General features: G+C 42.0%; 1 protein-coding gene across 7 annotated transcripts in view; it reads left to right on the top strand.

The window, feature by feature from the left end:
- The window catches only part of ASRGL1 (asparaginase and isoaspartyl peptidase 1), a 339793-nt gene that overhangs the window by 296316 nt on the left and 23614 nt on the right, over nucleotides 1-19863 (top strand). For 5 of the 7 annotated variants that reach the window (XM_085610928.1, XM_085610930.1, XM_085610926.1 and 2 more), the window contains exon 6: nucleotides 2654-2764. In XM_085610928.1, coding sequence (XP_085467054.1) covers nucleotides 2654-2764 — 111 coding nt within the window. The remainder of the gene's footprint in view (nucleotides 1-2653; nucleotides 2765-19863) is intronic. The other 2 variants (XM_085610932.1, XM_085610933.1) reach the window with 1 other exon arrangement.

The raw sequence follows: 19863 nt of genomic DNA, 5'->3' as shown, positions 1-19863 counted from the left end.
GTGGATGGGTTTGAGTGAAAGGGTGGATGGAGGGGGTAAAAGTGGATGGATGGATGAATGGAAGGAAGGAGGGATGGATGAGTTTGAATGATAGATTTGGAGCTGGAAGGATAGGTTTGGCCAGGGGCATTGTGAACCCCCCGTTTTAGATGCTACAGCGGGGGTGGAGCTCTTGATGGGCCTCTTCTGTCAGCAGCTCAGCAGACAAAGGCCCATAATTAACATGTAAGGGTGAGTGAAAGGATGGATGGATGTGTGGGTGAAAGGGTGGATAGATAGTGAGTGTAAGTGTGGCTTGCTAGATTGATGGATGAATGAGTGAAAGGATGGATGAGTGACGGGGATGGTAGATGGACGATGGATGTGTTGATGAAGGAAAGGATAAAAGATAGATGGGTTGCAGGGTGGATGGTTTAGCAAGTGAAAGGATGGAAGAGTGAAAGGGTAAATTGATAGATGAGCGGAAGGATGGATGAGTGAAAGGGTAAATTGATGGATGAGCGGAAGGATGGTTGAGTGAAAGGATGGAGGGATGGCTGAGATGAATGGATGGATTAGTCTGGGGCTGGATGGATGGGTTTTGATATGGATGGGCGGATGGATGGATGTGCAAACAGAATGGTGAAAGGCTGATGAAAGAATGAATGGATGCCAATGTAAAGGTAAAATGCTAGATATCGGTGAGTGAATGAAAGGATGAATGGGTAGATCTGCCAAAAAAGAGACAAAATAAAGAAATTACTAGTATTCAGATCATTCTATACTATGAGCCTGTCATAACCAGAGAGGCTATTATCGGAGCTCTTTTATAATGAGAGTGCTGCCATTATTTGACGGTGCACTACATTGCACCAAAGGGACACGTGGATTTTGTTACAGGACAAGTATATTTATGAAGCTATCTTTCCACACCCCTGTCATCTCGTGTTGGCGCTTTTTCGCAGAAAAACAAGTTGTAATGACAGAACCCACACTAGATGACCAGAGTATGCAAAGCATGTGACTTTATAGTACTGCGAACAGATATTTACAGGGTACGAAACAATACTTACAGGGTATGCAACAATTTCCTTCAGTAAAGAATCCCTGACTTGGCCTTGACAGCTTGGCTCAAGTGGTAAAGCATTCTTCTGAAAAATGCCTGTGTTACATGCGAAAAGTAAAAACAGTACAACTAAAGAGTAAAGGATTCTTGAATGAAGTGATGTGCTTCTTGAAGTGGGACTGAAGAAACACAGGGTATGTTTCATGTCTGGGTTTGTGACCGTCTCCTAGGAAAATTGTTCATTTGTGAATTGGAGGCAAGTGTAGTTTGTGGGGTGAGCGATCATATGGTGTTTTAGAGACTGGCCAATAACAGTCTGACTACTGTTTTCTGAACGGGATGCAGTTGGTTAATAATATATTGATTAGATATTCAAGAAGCCCTGGATAGACTAATCAATGTAGGGTAGAATGAATCACTGCTATGGTTTACCTAAATCCAATGATAAGAGGTGCAGGATATTGTGTAAGGTCTGAAGCAATATTTAAGTTAGCCCTTTTTATATTAACTATAATATCTAAATTCCCAACTCATTCTGCTGGAGGAGAGGGTGAGCTCAAAACGTGATCCAAAAACTGTCCCACCATAGAGATATGGATCTTGCTAAAATAAGCACTGGGAGAATTGGTCAAATCTTATATTCAGTTGTGTGTGATTGGCGTAGCAATGGAAGCAGATCACTTTTGTCGAGGGAGCTACCTACTATATTCATGGCTTGACAGGGTTGGTCAGTGCATCACGCACAGCCCACTGTTCTCCTTAAACCTCGAGAGAAATAGCTGTGCAGTACATACTCTGTGATTGCTGGTGCAATAACAGACTGGTGAGGAAAGGCCCAATTCGAAAGGTAAGGGGGCAAATCGTGCATACTTTTCCAGCCACCCTCATCTTCTATCCCTTTCTCATATATTTTCAGCATCCATGCACAAAAATTCTACTTACGAGCCCTTCTTATTCACAAAATACTTTTGGTATACAGACTGTGCTTAAGGGACTAAACGCCATTTTGGAAACAGGAAAGAATGTGATTTTGGTGCTTTTGAAGAAAGAATATAGTCAGTGCTTGGTAATTGATACAGACATACTTAATAGGAGGTATGGAATTAAAGAAATCAGACAACATTTGTGCACTTCATCAAACAGAATGAAAAATAAGGCAAGAATTGTGGCTAATCTTAGGAAAGGAAGAAGAGGTAAAAAATAAAAGTGAAGATGAAGCAAAGCCGATTGACAAGAACAGCAGGTCTTGCATAAAATGGTTTATGGGCACATTGCTCTGAACTTAGTTTTCATTGAGGCGGAATGCTCCTAATACGGGTAATATGCGTCTCCTCCAGCAGTCGGTTGCCCAAACTCAGGCCCATATTGGCTTATAACTATCTTTGCATATTTCTGATGAGCACAGATTTGGTTGCCTGCTCAGTGCAGTGAGCTGGCTGCCACTGCCTCGTTAGTTGTTTTCAGTTACCTTGTACTTACATTAGTGATTTGGGGGCGGGGGGGGTGGCAATTATTTATCGTTCCACGTGCTTAGTGTTTGTTATACTTACAGAGAAATGTAATTAATTGTCGATAATAAATATTTCCATATGATTTCCCTTTGTACAGGAAGTGGAGGCTATGCTGACAATTTGGTTGGTGCCTGTTCAACTACAGGGCACGGCGAGAACATTATGAAGGTGACTCTTGCCAGACTCGTATTGTACTATATGGAACAAGGTATAGCGTAATACTTTTCTTCTGTATATGAAGGCTCTTTTTATATACCCTCAGGTTTTATTTCTTATTACAGAGTATTTGTTCTCCGTTGTAGAAAGCATTTCTTTCTAGTTTGAGGAGCAACGTATTCAAGTTACGCCGATGGCATTTGGTAGGCATAACAGTGCAACTGCTACCTTCCCAGAAGAACATAAGAACTTCCATGTTTTTGCTTAGTTTATCAATGATTATCCGATTTTTCCAAGGCTCGAATTAATGGAATGGTGTCCTGTCTTTTCTGACTTATTTGTTGACTCGGACTCCTCTCAGAATCTATAAAACATTCAGCCTTCCCAATCTAACGTTATCCCAGAGCATCCCAAAACTGTTCTGTACCTGTGCGTTTTTTAAAGCAGCCTTAAGAACGCAACACTTCTTGGTTTGGTTGCCTCACTGTTCGCTGCAGTTTGTGGCACTAAAGTGTGCATGACAAGCACGGACTGAATTCAAATGTCTATTATAAATAATTAAACATATGATTTTGTCACTTATCAAGCTCTCAATTATTTGGCATATGCATGTACTTGAGATTTTCAGTGATAGAAAGACAAGGCGCCCTCATTAAGTTTTACTGGAGAAAGAGGGCAGCAGAGGCAAACTCCCATGCCCATCACTGCTGGCTGGAAGTCGAAAAACAATTCAGATTGAATAATTCAGTATAATCTGTTTTAAGGCAATCACTTTCACCTTTAAAGTTGGATGAGGCTTGGCTGACAATACCTGCCTACCCCGATTTCAAACAAATGACTAACAAAGCCATTAGGCTGCAATCACAGCTAATGGATAAAGCAACTTTAACGCACAAAACCCACGCGTGGTTGGTGATGCCAACATATAAATCTTAAAACCTCAACCGTATCTTCTGGAACGCTTTTCAAGATAAAAAAAGCTCACCCTGATGTTACTGAGGCTCGGAGTTTATCCATCGAAAGACCTTGTACCAAAATGGAAACTATCTTAGCCTACTTTGGAATGCCGCCTTTGCGGTTATGGTGACGAATCACAACTCCATCTAATATGCACTTGCTCAGTGTTACTACCTCTCCGTAAAACTCTATTACGGCCAACTCTGAAGCAACAACAAATAAGAACCTGCAGATCCGCCGGTATAAAATCATTAGAAGGTTCGACAGTCCAATTGGCATGTAAGGCGATAAAGTTTCTGAGCTCAGCAGCAAAGGAAACAGAAAAGAAAGACAGGTTAATCAAGCACGCCCATTGAGATTCTTTGCCTCCCCTGTTTATTTTAAATCAAAGCTAGGACACCACTAAGACTTGTATAGCGGTGTCTTTAAGTCAACAAGTCAGTCTAAGCTAAAAAAGAGGATATTTAATGCCAACGCGAAACCAGAGAACCTACACAGGGACACACGCCACCATCTCATAGGAACCATGCTTATTTTGGTCAAATACTGGCAGTATACATGATTATTGCAGTAGCACTTTACACTTTATTTATGTTTGGGTATCATCCGTTGACTTTTACCCGCGATACGAGGTTAGACAGTCAGCGGTTGAACTAACTCAAATATATCAGATGTCTTATCCTTTTACTGTAGGGCTGGAAGCCCTATGCTTATAAGAAGTAAAATCAAATCGTTATTTATATCACATTTGGTTAAATGCATAAAAGTACATGAATAAAACAGTGTATATAATTGATATTGCGTACCACAAAATACAGATGTGATTATGGACAAGACTGCCTAAAAATACGAGTTTAAATGTTTCCAGATGAAGAAAACCATTTGCCAGAACTCCATGTATTGGGTCAAAAAAGTTAAGACATATGTAAATAACATACATAAAAATAAAACCAATGATAAAAACAAATTTAATTTCCACAAATAGACCGTTAACTGATTCATACATGCTAAATGTGACACTCTGCACGAGTGACAATAAGCATTTGTGTTGTTCATACATGCAGGGGCTGAATGTGCAAATCTAGCTAACATTAAAAACTGAACGCGGAAAGCAATTAAAGTTATGGTCCACCCCAGATGTAACTTCATTCTGGTAAGAGAGGAGGTTCATTGATGGCCTTTTGACTTCTTAACGCAGCTTGTAAGAAGGAGACCATAGTAAAACAAACAAACTGAGTTTCTAAGTTTTGTAATGTAGCAAGAGCCTACTTTGGGGAGCAAGAGCTAAATTTTATCAGAGGGATAATATACTGTTTCCTATCTTTTGAATAAAAAGTGCAAAAGAACAATATGTGCAAGATTGATTGAGGTGACTTGTTATTGCTCGGGCAATGGAGGAGTTGTGAGATTGAGAATACATTCGATGGATACCCCAACATTATCCGTATATAATTCAATTGAAATATAGTTAAAATATACTGGTGCTGAGTATTCTCAACAAAGCAAAGGAACGATGGTACCCCTTGCTGTAAGTGTGGTAGACCATAATAGGTCAAAATAGAAGTTTTCCCCCTACATCTATCCCACCTATCGGAAGCAGTTTTCTTGGTAAAAAGTTCCTTTAGCCTGGATTTAGGGAAACCTTCATAATGGCTTGGAGTGACAAACAATTCCGTAGCCCCAGTTATGTCAAAGTATGTTTAACATAGGAGAGCCAAGGGATTTTATGGTTATGATCTAAGGACAGAATGTCTTTCAGAATCCATTGATTTAGTGCAATGCTGTTCCTTTTCCAAATTGACAGCAACAAAGAGAGCGGGACCGGTTTAATAACATCGCTGATAATAGGGCAGATCAACTCCCCTGTGAACGACAATGTTGCTGCAAGCTGTTGGAACTGCTAGCAGCCGCTTAATAAAGTTGTGTTCTATTACTTGGAGGGGTGCGATGTCCACTATCCCCCAAATGGCTGCCCCATAAGTGGCAATGGATCTTGATTTAGCTAGATACATTTTTATCATTTCCGGCACTGGCTTACTGCCCAAATTTTTCGAAAAGCGGAAAATTGCAGTTATGCTCTTGCTCATGCGAACTGCCCTATTCTGCACCATTGCCTTCCAAGATTGCTTTGAGTCAAAGACCACCCATAGATAGTTAAAGCTTGGAACTTGTTCTATTTTTTCCCCATCAAGATAAAAACTTGGGGGGTTCTCATTGACACCTCCCATAGCTAAAATAAAGGTCTTAGATTTATGTACCTTGAGGTCCAGATCAGACATAAAAGCTGTACAATCGGTAATAAGATTTTTGAGTGCTGTGGGGTTTCTTGCTAAAAGAACCGCGTCATCCGCGTATAGCAGAAGCGGAAGAGGAGTGTTCTGTGCTTGAAGGGTGTCTTTTGATGTTTTTTGATGTTTACTTTGAAAAACAATAGTTCCGTGTTTATGGCTGGCACCTTTTGAAACCGTTGACCAATAGGTTCTATAAAATATCTATATTACATGCATTAACCCACTCAACTTTCTTATTGAGATTCGTTAATGGGACCTGCAGGATACACACATCTGTGCTGTTGAAATATTTAGCCACTGATTTTCCAGACTGTTTTTAGAATCTGACTTACAGACTGCACATGGCTATATGCAGTCAGTGATTTAACCAACTTAACTATGTCAAAAGGATAGCAACAAGTGATCTGCAGATTACATACAAAGCTTTTTATTTTCCTACAATTGACTTTTCATTTTTTCTTTTCCCTCGTCTAATCTTTCCATTGACTGTCTTTCTTGGCCAACGCCTTACAATAATTTTATAAACAGTAGCTAAAATGGATAGAGGTCTATAAGATTGTCATTGCCAAATGGTCCCTCCCGGGTGTGGGCAACGAGACACCCAAAGCCTTACTAGCCGTCGAGGTAAGTGACCACCGCATATTGCACTGCCAATTGCAGGAACAGCTGATCCACAAATATGTGGTAAAATTCCAAAGGGAGGGCAACCAAGTCAGATGTCTTCTAAACTGCCAGTTCCAGGACAGCTTCCTTAATTTCTTGGACTGGGAATGGTTGCTTCATAAATGACCTTTGCTCAGGGGACCCCTGCTTCAGGGTAACCCTGTTCAAGAAGTGTGTTAGGTCAGAATGAGTGCATTTGGTATTACTTTGACAAACATTTGAGGAAAAGTTGTAGAAGGCACTATTAACTCCCTACCGAGAGAGGAGGACACTGCCCTGACATCCCAGAACTGCTACTATGGATGTGCCGTTAGTGTCTGATTTCATCAGCCACATGAAAAGCCTGCTGGGTCTTTCCCCCTCAGTGTGTGACCTAACGACTAATAAAGTATAATCTAGGCAGCACAGGTTTTGCATTGGGTTTTCCTGCTCGTCCCTAGCCTGACAAAGAGAATCTCTCTTCACAGGGCCCTGTAACATTTCTCGCTCCAGTCCAATCAGAGACGTATCAACTGCATTCAGTTTACTCTCTGTAGTCTTGCTGACAAGCACCACTGCTCTGATACAGTGGCCTCTTATCACAACCCTTAGGACTTCACATTCAACCAGGAGGGAGGAAGCCATTTCACATGGAGGTTGCATGCTGATGAGTAAAAGGAATAATCAGTAACTGCAGGTTTTCCGCAGCATGAGGAATCTAGTAAGGGCCAGGTGATTAGCCACTCATTCAAACTTGATGTGCCATGCTGGTTAATGTATTTGGAACCTGGGTGCTTGACTGATCCATGTTAGCATCCAGGATTCTAGTAAAGTCACCATCCAATATAAACTGGATACGTATCCACTTTGTCAATTTTCTCGTTATTAAGTTATAGAACTCCAATTGCTCAATTTTAGGGGCATATACTGAGCCCAGCACCATCAGAATGTCATGTATTTCCTTTCTACCAAAACCTATCTGTCTGCCTTATCTGTTATGTCCTTCCTTGATTACCACGGGAATCCAAGGCCTAACCCACATTAGCACACTCCTAGCATGAGAAGAGGTTCCAGTGAAATAACAGTTCCCTCCCCTATACCATTGTATTTTCTCCCTTTTGGTAGCTGTCGTGATGGGATTCTTGCAGTAAACCTTTGTGAATCCCTGTATGCATGACAGGAATATATGTTAAATCTTCTGCTAATTTAGCTAATTCCTTGGATGATCCATGCAATAATCTTATATATTAAGAGATCTCATGTTGATACTATGTGGCTGATGAGCCTGTATTGATAGTGCCACCCAGTGATATATTACAAATTGTCCCTATATTCCCTTCACAACTCATCTACCCCAGAAATAACAATTAATAGTGAACAATGTCAAACCGTCCCAACCTGCTGTTATCTACCCTTGCTTTGTTTTTCAAGGACACAGTAGCTAGTACTTTCCACTCCTGAAACGTAAATTAGGATTTGTACAACCCGTCATGCTCAGTGATAGTGGCATCAAGATAACGGGGGTGTATGTAATTGCAATATTTACCCCCCCATATCCTCGCTTGCTACCCGTTATCCAGCTCATAACGAAATTCATGCAAAGACTCACAACTTATCTCAAAGCAATATGACATGAGCAAGAGAAACCAATCTATTATATCTTATCTGCTCTCATATGCCCCACAGTTTCAGACCTGAATCAATAGTTTATATATCTGTCACTACATAATAATCTGAAAGAGTTTGAGGTGTCACTTTCCTTCATCAGATCAGGTCCTCTGTTGATATGGAGTGTGCATTATTCTTAATCCGAATGCGAAACCATCAGTGCAAGTGCAATCCATTGAGAGTGTTGAAAACAAATTTGTAAAAGAGTTTGAAGGTTTGTTCAGCGACACTTTGGGTTGTTTAAAGGGTTACAGTCACCACATTAAACTTAAACTTGGTGCCAAGCCCATTGCTGCAAAAGTAAGGAGGATACCCATCAGTGTGCAGGGAGCGGTTCAAAAGGAAATTGACAAGTTACTGGCCGCTGGGGTAATAGAGCCTGTAGAGGCCACTGAATGGTTGGCTCCCATTGTCGTAGCGCGCAAGGCTAATAATGAGATTCGTTTATGTGTGGATCTTCGTGCGCTTAACAAGGAGATTGTGGTGGACAAATTCCCACTTCCTAATATTGAGGAGATGGTTTCAACTTTAGATGGTGCGTTTTACTTTAGTACCTTAGATCTTGCATCGGCATATCACCAGGTTCTTCTCAGCAAAGAGTCCCAGGAGCTTACTGCATTTATAACCCCCATGGATGCATTTAAGTTCCTTAGGATGCCTTTTGGATTGGTGTCTGCAGCCTCTGTGTTTCAGAGAATTATGAATGATGTCATCAAGGGCATACCTGGTGTCCGTTGCTACCAAGATGATGTTTTGGTTTGTGGGAAAACCATTCAGGAACATGATGGTAGGGTAGCTATGGTACTGAGTCGATTGCTTAAGGCAGGTTTATCTTTAAGACGTGAAAAATGTAAGTTTGGTGTAACTGAACTTGACTATCTGGGGCATCATATATCTAGCAGTGGCGTCAGACCTAAAAAAGAGTTAGTGGATACCATTGAGAAGTTTAAGGAACCATGTTCCAAGGAAGAGCTATCCTCTTTTTTGGGCATGGCTGAATTTTATAGTAAATTCATTAGGAATTTTGCTGATAAGACTGTTCATCTCAGGGCTTTATTGCGCAAGAATGCTGAGTTTAGGTGGGATGAAGTCTGTGAAGAAGAGTTTTTAGGGGTCAAGAAAGATCTTAGAAATGCACCAAATTTACAGGCCTTTAAACCGGGAGATACGACATTTATTGTAACTGATGCCAGTAAAAAAGGTTTGGGTGCACTTCTTTTCCAGGTATGTAATGGTCATGAAGATTTGATTGTTTGTGCTTCCAGATGTTTGAAAGGTGCTGAGCTCAACTACTCAGTTATTGAAAAAGAGGCTCTTGCCATCTTTTGGGCAGTCAACAAATTTAAGAAATTTGTGTGGGGCACCTCTTTTGTAATCAGGTCGGATCATAAGCCTCTTAAAGAAATTTTTGAAAAAAAAGGTTTAGATTCCATCTCATCTAGGATCAGAAGATGGGTCATCTCTCTGCAGGAGTATAATTTTAAATTTGAGTATATTCCTGGTAGTACAAATGTTTCTGCTGACTGTCTTTCACGTTTAGTGGACACTGTGAACTCTATGGATCTGTCTAGTGAAGTAGAACAAGATAACGACATTGATTTAATGGTGTGTGACATTACTTCAGGTGTGATCAAAGAAGAAGAGTGGAATTAAGAATTAGGAAAAGACCCTGAATTGTTGAGGGTAATGGATTTGCTGTCACAAGACAAACGTAACAGTCTTGTTAAGCCATGGTCTTTAGTGTCTAATGAGTTAGCCATTGTTGAGGGTATTCTAACTAGAGGTACGAGATTAGTTCCACCCGAGAGTTTAAGGCACAGCTTTCCAAACTTTTCATGTCAGTGACACACTTTTTCGACATGCATCATTTCGCGACACGGTAATGCAGTTGAGCGAGCGAGTGAGTGTTGGGAGCAAGCCTGAACCACCTACAGGGGGTCCGGGGGGGGGTTTCTCTCTTCAAGAAAATTTTGAAAAAAGAGTGGGCAAATGGTGCATTTTCAAGCAAATTTGAGGAAGCAGGAAGGTTAATAAAGCAATTCTGAATCTGTTCTAACAAAGACAGTGACTGGCAAAACTATCCAGGTAGGAGTGCAGTATACTCTGCCAGGAACAGGAAGGAGAAAAGTAGTGAAGCAGAATCTGCTTACTACAGCTCAATGAAAGACAGGAGAGGAAAGGCAGTCTGACAGGTGGCAGAGGCCGTCGGACAGGAGGCATAGTTGGGCAAGAGAAACTGAACCGAGTGAACCACTGTGTGAAAGACAAGCTGTAGCCACAAGCAGAAAAGAAAGGACGGAAGAAAGAGAGCAGGGGACGGAAGGAAGAGTATGCCTGTCATGACTTGATGAAAGGGAGGAGAGGAAGCAGATCCTGTCAGGCAAGGATGGGAGCAGTCTGTCAGGCACGAGTACTGATAGAAGAGGGGGGTCAGGGATTCGGCAGACAGGAGGGACTGACAGGAGAAGGCTGCTAGACAGGAGCACTGACAGAAGGGGAGCAATCAGGGATGTGTCAGGAAGGAATGACAGGAGGGGGTGAGGGATTTTTAAAGCAGGAGGAGGCTGACTGACATGAGGGGGTCAGGAATGTCGCTAACAGGAGGAGGCAGACTGACGGGGCAGTGACAGGAGGGGGGTCAGCGATTTTGAAAACAGGAGGGACTGACAGGGGCAGTGACAGGAGTGGGGAGTGATCAGAGATCCAGGTCTCATTATACTAAGACTGGGGTGGGCCAGAGAGATTGGCAGGAGAGGTAGATTCTGACAAGAGGGGTATCCCTGCTAGGAGTGGACGAGGGGCAGTCTTGCAGGAGTAATGACAGGCACGCAGAGGCCTGCAGGCAGAGCAACTATTGCACATAACCAATACTACCAGAATGTGCAAATAAATTAAGCCATGTGTAAATAAGGATGAACAATCATATTATGGCCTTTGCATTCTGTCTTTGACTTATTTTTTACCTATTATTTCATCTGGCTGCGGTAAGTTTGGAAAGCATTGCACCTGTTTTGTTTTCCTGCACAAAGTCGACCAGGTACATTAAAAGTAGGCAAAATGAGTGTTGCGAAAAACCACAATAATCTGAAATTTTAAGCATCAAAAAGGGAAAATATACCGTATTACAGCATTTTCCCCCATTCCGTCCTGCGGAACTTGGAGGTAATACCACACTGAGGAAAAACGAAATCTTGTTCTATCAATATTGTACCAGATAAACATGTCCATGGGAAGTGAAGTGCAGTCCTTCTGCTTGGGCTGATGTCAACTGACCCATGACCTTGGCAGTGCCAGTGATTTAAGTGCTCAGGCACACCTTCCATCCAGTACCGCCCAGTCAGTACATTACACGCACAACACGACATTCTCTGCGCACAGAGCCCTCCACGTGTGCCCCTGGTCATTCCCAGAACACAAACAATATATTCTGTGTTACTTGGAGGCAACATGTCCATTTTGAAACCAACGGCATGTATGTCAGCGTATGGATCCACGCGCACACAGTGGCCAATGGTGCTCGCCCACGGCCACTGAGCACGTCATTGATGGAATCTGCCCCCCACCCACATTCTTCCCACATTATGGCATTGTGAGGGGTGGATTACCGCACCATCTGTGGAGAGGGCTGTGTGGAGCTCGACTCCCCCTGCAACACCACAGAGGCAGCAGGGCTCTTACAGGCTTTTTTTCAATAGTGGTAGCAGCCTACGGCTTTTGATTGTTTCAGGATCTACACATAAACAAACAAACTAACACCCTGAAATAAGTGTGATAAACTAAATTGGACAGTCACAAAAATTATACACTCAATGATATAATAAAGACTAAGAAATATAATAAAAAATGATGGTGGCTGTATGATGGCTCTTCAACGTGCGTTTCATCTGCTGTAAATGGTAAAATAGCAGGAAGTGCTAAAAATCAGCTGCCAGATCGTAGAAAAAAATATATCGGAATCCTAATATAGGAACTGCCAATGCATATGCCTCTAGTGTTGAACGCTGTAAATTTTAAACCGCTGTGTGGAGAATGAAAATATATTCAGAGAGGAATGTTTTCACTCCAAGTAAATGAAACCGTGTTGTTTCTGAATGAGATGAGTACCTCTGCGCTGGTACTGATAATATGTGAAGTAGCTGAATCAAGCCGAGACCGCGTTAGCGTGTTAGAACTTCACGATTATGAAATACTTGACTTGGGTTTTTTAGATGTAAGAAATAATTCCTAGCCACATTTCTTACTTGCATGTAACATGAGCATCCACAGTTGTAACCTTTTTGACTAGGCCGGTATGGCTAAAACAAAAAATGTTGACTACACAAGAGGCAATAAAGAAGATCTACCCTTCTTTACAAAATGATTATCTGGGCCTGGGGGTTGGATCTCGTGTATGCTGTGGCCTGTAATTGCAGGTGCTGCTGGCGCTTGAAAGCTGTGGGCCTCGCTTGACGTAGAGGACTGAGAGGTGCTTGAAGGCAACCTGGGCCCTGGGGGATAAAGAAACTGAGAGTTTACAGTCCGGGCTACTAACAGAGAGAGCCCGGCGCAGTGCTGCGGTCTCGGAGGACGCTGTGGGGGCCAGAGGAATCAGACATGGAGGGGGTGTGAGCTTGGTTTACAAGTGATTCTCGCCGTTTTGATTTTCTGAGGTGATGCTAACTACTGCTACTCCATTGTTACTGCTAGCCTCCTGCTCATCACCCTTCTTCCTAAACATGGTGCCATTTTCCAACCTGTCGCGATCAGAGAACGGCAGTCTTCGATCAATGCACTCATCGCTGTTATGCTGCCATCTAGTGGTTGGTGTGTATTCCATTGTGTTGACGTTATCGCTCAGCAAAGAAGCATTCATTTGGCTGAAGTTACCTCTGCCTTATGGAACAATCTGCCGCCAACATACTTTACTCTGAAGACCAGACTGCGCATGCGTTGCACGCGGCAAAGTGAACGAGGCCGCGCGCTCGCCTAACGGTCTCCCTCTCCTTTCTCCGCAGCCATACTGCATCACTAACGATGAATAGACAGCACGTCATTGCACGACACACCTGCACATGGCAGGCGACACAGTACTGTGTCGCGACACAGAGTTTGGAAAGCTCTGGTTTAAGGAGTAGCATTGTAAAAATGGCACACGAAGGTCATATGGGTATTTCAAAAATGAAAGAACGCATCAGACAAGATTTTTGGTGGCCGGGTTTTGATCTTATGGTGGAACGTGCTGTTCGTGATTGTGTGCCTTGCTCCTTGAGTGACAAAGTTCTCAAACCCAGGCAACCGCCAATGGTATGTAGGAAATTACCCAAGTGTCCATGGGATGAGGTAGCCATTGATATTGTTGGTCCCCTTCATGGTGAACAACAAACTCCTTATTTAATTGTTTTGATGGATTTGTATTCTCGGTGGACTGAAGTCAGTTCTGTCAGGAACATAACATCACAATGTACAATTACGTTTTTAATTATTATTATTTATTTTTAAACGCAAAAGTTTTCCAAATTCATTACTCTCAGATAATGGTCCTCAATTCTGTTCAGGTGAAATGGAGGATTATTTATTAAAGTGTGGTATTGGACATAAAAGAATTTCTCTGTATCATCCAGAATCTAATGGTGCTCTTGAGAGACTGAACAAAACTTTGAAGGAAAGCATTCAGTTGGCAAGAGTAAACTGTTTAAACTGGAGGACTGAGTTACAAAATCGCATATCTGCGTACAGGTTTACACCACATTCTTCAACTGGCAAGACACCTTTTGAGTTATTCAGAGGAAGGTCTTCAAATACCTTTTTATGTCCAGGGTGGATGATTCTGGATAAAGGTCTGAAGAACAATGACATTGGTATCTGGAGAGAAAAGGAGCTATCTCAGCAGCAAAAAAGGAAGGCCTATTTAGATGCCCGCAGATCCTGCAAAGTTATTGAGTTCAAGGTTGGTGATAAGGTAAAAGTTAAAGCTCTGGTGGGGTGTCAGAACTGGTCCAAATTGGGGGGCGTGGCTTGCGCGCCGCTGCGAGATGGCGGATCGCGCTTGAGCTCCGTAAAGAGAGAGGGCCGACGGAGACATTGCTGACGCTGAATATTGCCCCGCTCTGCGCAGAAGATGTTATCTTGCATGGGAAACTGCCGTGCATGCTACGAGGGAGGTTTTTGGTGGTGAAGAGCGGCCAGAGTTCATTTATCGGCATTTTTAAGTGACGCTTCAGGCTTTCACGAGCGGCCGCCATTTTGTTTCTTCTGTGAGGGAGTTTTTCTCTCGCTTCTACAAGACGACGCTACTGGTCTATCCTGTCAGGAATGGAGGCATTCAGGAGCTGGTGACGTTTTTTCACTTTTCTTGAGCTTATTTTGTTCGCCTATTGCTGAGAGTCCCACTGTGTGGGCTTTTTGAGGTTTCTGGTTTTTCCTCATCGTCAAACGCACTGCCACTTCCTTATGTGAGGCTTTTTTGTTCTTGGCTTGATCCTGGTGGTTTTCGTAGTCGGTGCTTGATTACTGGCGCCTGTAGCACATGCTTCTTTTCGTGAAGTGTTTTTTCTGACTGGGATCGCCTGTGATTTTTTCTGCCCGGCTCTTTCTGATGCAAGTGCATGATTCCTTCCTGCCCATTTTTCCTCTCACACATTGAGGGTTTTACAACCCTTGGCATTCCTTGTTCTCACTCTATCTGAGGTGGTGTATTTTGTTTCTGCTGAGGTGGTCTGCCCTATGGCTGAAAATATGGCCCCTTCACCGAATGCCAAAGACGTTAAGGAATCTAAAGCATCTCTTAAGAGGTCCAAACAGGTATCCCCAACACCTGAGTCTGCTCCTAAAGACACTAATTCGACTCTTGAGTCCATTCTGACGCGCCTTAATGAGGTTTATGAGATTGCGCAGTCTACTAAGACTAATACAGATTTACTGCAGGTGGAGGTGTTAGCCATCAGGAATGATTTCAAGGCCCTTTCCCTTCGTGTCTCAGGTACAGAAGCACGGATTAGTGGCGCAGAGGATACCATGCAAAAGCACTCTAGATCTCTCACGCAGATAGAGCGTTCTATGGCAGCATTGAGGAAAGACCTCACTGAACAAGAGGATCGTAATCGTAGATCCAATCTGCGTATTTTTGGTCTTCCTGAAGATGTTGAGAAAGATGCATCTTCCATGATTGAGTTCCTTTATCAATGGATTCCGTCAACACTACAAATTTCTTTCCACAAAGATTTTGAACTGGAACGGGCACACCGTGTCCCCTCCTTTCGCCCCAAGTCTGCTACGCAACCAAGAGCGATAATTTTTAAGCCGCTGCGTCACCAACATACAGAGCAGATTTTGGCGCATATGCGGAAGGTTAGAGCTGTCTCTTGGAATGGCCATCGTATTTCAATCTCTCAAGACTTTGCCAGAGACACGGTGATGAGGAGGAAAGGCTTTCTTAATCTCCGGAAGCGTTTGTCTGAAATGAATATCCCCTTCTCCTTTGCTGGTCCCTCAAAATTCCGCATCACTTTCAAGGGTCGTGTCAGAATTTTTGACGAACCTGCGGATTTGGCCTCGTTTCTGGACAATCAAATGGAGCTACAGATGGATCTTCAAACGGGGGCTTCACATGCTCCTGGTTCTTCTGGCACCTGAGGCGGCTATACATAATGCATGGTCTTTAGTCTCTGTCAGACCTATTAGGTCTAGCTGCTTTTAGATCTGCGTAGTGGTCTTTATGTCCATTGGTCTTGACGTATTTTTGTCGTCTCTTGGTGTTCCCTTAGCATCGTTATGGCGTTTTGGTCTTTAGTGTTGTTAGTTTTAGTGTATAAACTTTTCAATTTTTTGTGGTAACTTCTCTTGTTGGCGTGACTTCATTTTTGTCCGCGTAGCGTCCTGTTATTCATTGCCTCCCCAGTTTGTCTTTCGACGTATTAGGTCACGGTCCTTTTCCTTCCAGGGGTGTGTCCTCGGTATGTGCGTCGATTTTTGTGGTGAAATTTGGTTTATCGTATTTTGTTGTGGTCGTTCCTTTTGCTTCATGTTTGTTTTTTGTTATTTCGTACTTTATGGAGTAGGTCATTGCTTGTTCCTTTGCTTTCTCATCGTGTTGTTGCTTGGTCTGTCCAGATGTTATATTCATATGTGTTTATTAAATGTTTATTTATGGCTATACTTCGAGTCAATATAGGTCGTTCATATAGTTGTTAGTAATACCTACTTTATTGTTTTTTTCATTGAGTGATTTGTTTACATTGTGTTACTATTTGTTTTTCTTTCGAGTAGGTTAGTGTTTTATAGATGCTTTGTACTTGGCAGTCATATGCCCCTCTTACCTACATGTTCATTTTCTTAGGCATGCATATTTATCTTGCCAGTTTGTATGTATATGGCTTTATTTATTCATGGCCAGTTATCTTTAAGTTTGTATATAGATTTTACATATTCATATATAGTATTGGGTCTCTTATCTAGCTGCCATTAGGGTTTCTCTGATTGTTATATGTTAAGATGCTCCCTACCGTTTCTTGTTATGCTTCACTTGTTTTTCCCATATGGTTTCATATAGATACCTCCTTTATTGACTTTCTCATTGCGTGATTTGATTACATTGTGACATTAATTGGTTTTTTTTTCGAGTAGGTTAGTTTGTTTTAGAGAAGCTTTGTTCTTGATAGATTTATGCCTCTCTTATCTACATGTCTACTTACTTAGCCAAGCATATTTATTATACCAGTCTGCGTGTATATGGCCTTATTTATTCATGCCAAGTCATCTATGAGGGTGTATATAGACTTTACATATTTATATATAGTATTAGGCCTCTTATTTAATTGCCAGAGGGATTCACTGATTGCTATATTGATAAGATGCTATTTACCGTTTTTTTATTATATTTCACGTATTTTTCCCATATTATATCATACAGTATGCTTTAGAGTATATTTCTTCTTTTCTCTTCATTATGGTTCTTTTTCTTTTGTTGGAGTCCGCTTTGGTCTGGTTCTACCTAATATTATTGTTTTCTCTTAGCTCTCTTTCCACCAGCTCTTAATGCCTGATCGTGCTTTCTTTTTCTCTCTTGTCTGCTCCTACCGTTCTCTATGATTTATTTTAGTTGTTATATATACAGAATTTTGGCCAATTGTGTTGCCTTTACAGTTTCTCATTTCGCTTTGTCTTCTAATATGTGATAATTATTTCCGGTTCTTAGCTTTAGATAGTGCTCTCCTTTTAAATGTATAACCGGTTATGCACTGCTCTGGGGCTTTTTATGCTGTTGTTGTTATTTCTCCTGATGGCCCCTCTCTCTTTCTTCCATGTCCCCCCTTGTATGAATTTGGTCTTTTTCAGACCTGCCGGATTGGCTCTTCTCGCTCTCTTTCTCTGTACTCTCCTGCTTTCTTTTTCCTCTTCTTTTCTTTCTTCTCTTCGGATTTCCTCTTTGGTCTCACCCTGTGTTGTGCTGGATGTTGATGTCTGCTGGTTAGCCCTCCTGGTTGTTGCGCTTCATTTGCCACATATGGAATATCTTTTTTTCCGGATAATGGTTCTATGTCTGGACTAAATATACTTTCCCTTAATGTTAAAGGGTTAAATCATCCAGTCAAAAGGTCAAAGATTTTGGATTACTGTAAATCTCTTTCTTCGGATCTCGTCCTTTTTCAGGAGACAAAGCTCTCTGCCAAGGAGGCGTTGTTTCTGAAGAAAGAGTGGGTCTTTGATGTTGCTTGTTCAGATGCTTCTGGCAAAAGGAATGGAGTAATTACCTTAGTCTCTAGACATTCTGGCTTATCTATCGTTTCCTCTGAACAGGATACGGAGGGGCGTTGGTTACTATCTAAGTTATCCGATGGTAATGCTGACTTATTTGTCATGAATATTTATGCCCCCAATAAGGATGACCCGGCCTTTTGGAACGCGATTACCAAAAAGCTCGTGGATACTCCTCATTCTGGTAATCTTATTGTAGGTGGTGACTTTAACTTGCCAATGGATCCTATCTTGGATAGGAATTCTGCCTTTAACTTTCGTCCCCCTAAAGCACACAAACAAATGATTAATATGTGCTCTCTTACCCATCTTCAGGATGTATGGCGTCTTCATAATCCCACTGGTAGTGACTTTTCCTTCTTTTCTTCCCCTCATTCGTCCTTTTCACGCATTGACTATCTTTTGGTTCATTCTTCTCTGGTTCAATTTTCTTCTTCTCCGCTTATTCACCCTATTTTAGTTTCTGACCACGCCGCAGTCACATTTTCTCTTACCTCCTTTGTCCCTAGGGCACGAGCTCGCTCGTGGAGACTCAACACAGAAATTTTACACGATGAGTCCTTGGTGCGAGAGTTTTCCAATGACATTGAGACTTTTTTTACTGAAAATGTTGGGTCAGTCAGTTCCCCTGTTGTTCTCTGGGACTCTTTTAAGTGTACTTTCCGGGGTCAGGTCATTAAGTGTATGTCAGGGAGGAATGCAGCCATTAAGAAGGAACTCACGGTCTTAGCAGATGAGATCAAACGTCAGGAATCCCTTTTTCGTCACTCTCAGGACAAGACCTGCCTTCAGTCTATTAAGAACTTAAAGTATTCATACAATACTATAGTCACTAAGAGAGCTCATATTGGCCTGCAGGCTCAGAAATCTAAGAGATTGCTGTTGAAAAATCGTGCGGGCAAGATTCTTGCAGCCACTTTAAAGTTCCAGGAATCTTCTTGTAATACCTTCCAAATTTCTTCTATTACAGACCAGTCTGGTATGAAAAAATTTCAAACTGCAGAAATCCTTGAGGTTTTCCGTGATTTCTATAATAATTTATATACCCCCTCGGCCCAAGCTTCTTTTGAACAATGTCAGGAGTTCTTGAAGTCGGTTCCTTTGAAAGTTGTTTCGGAGGAAGATAATCAATCATTAAATTGCCCGATTACTGCTGATGAAATCATTTCCGCGATTAAAGCTACTCGGTCTGGTAAAGCTCCTGGTCCTGATGGATATCCTATTGCGTTTTATAAATCCTTTATTCCCGTGATTGTCCCGAAACTCCAATCCGTTTTTGACGCGTTTATTAAGGATGGCTCTGTGTCTGGTTCTGCGGCGGATGCTACTATTGTAGTTATCCCCAAAGAAGGGAAGGATCACGCAGATCCCAAAAATTTTCGTCCCATATCCCTCCTTAACATGGAAGCCAAGATCTTTGCTAAAATTTTAGCTAAACGATTAGAGTCCTTTATTCCTCATTTGGTTCATCCCTCCCAAACAGGCTTCGTAAAGGGGCGTCTTGCACGTGATAATATTCGTACTTTTTGTCATATTCTTGGCGCCGCTAAACGATCTAATCTCCCGGCGGCAGCCTTGGCCCTTGACGCTGAAAAGGCCTTTGATAAGGTTTCTTGGCCTTTTCTACGAGCGGTCCTATGTGCACACAATCTTGGTGATTCCTTTATTCGTATGGTTATGTCTCTTTACTCCCGACCTAGAGCTAATATACGGGTGAATGGTGCTACGTCTTCCTTTTTTAACCTCTGTCAGGGCACTAGACAAGGATGTCCTTTGTCCCCTCTCCTATTTTTGTTGTCCATTGATCCTCTCCTCAGAATGGTTGACTCGCATCCAGATATTAAAGGGTTCTCTTTTGGGT

The sequence above is a fragment of the Triturus cristatus genome, chromosome 6, assembly GCF_964204655.1.
Source record: "Triturus cristatus chromosome 6, aTriCri1.1, whole genome shotgun sequence".
NCBI classification, from domain to species: Eukaryota; Metazoa; Chordata; class Amphibia; order Caudata; family Salamandridae; genus Triturus; species Triturus cristatus.
Note: the sequence above shows the minus strand (reverse complement) of the source record. Positions and strands in the feature narration are given on the sequence as shown.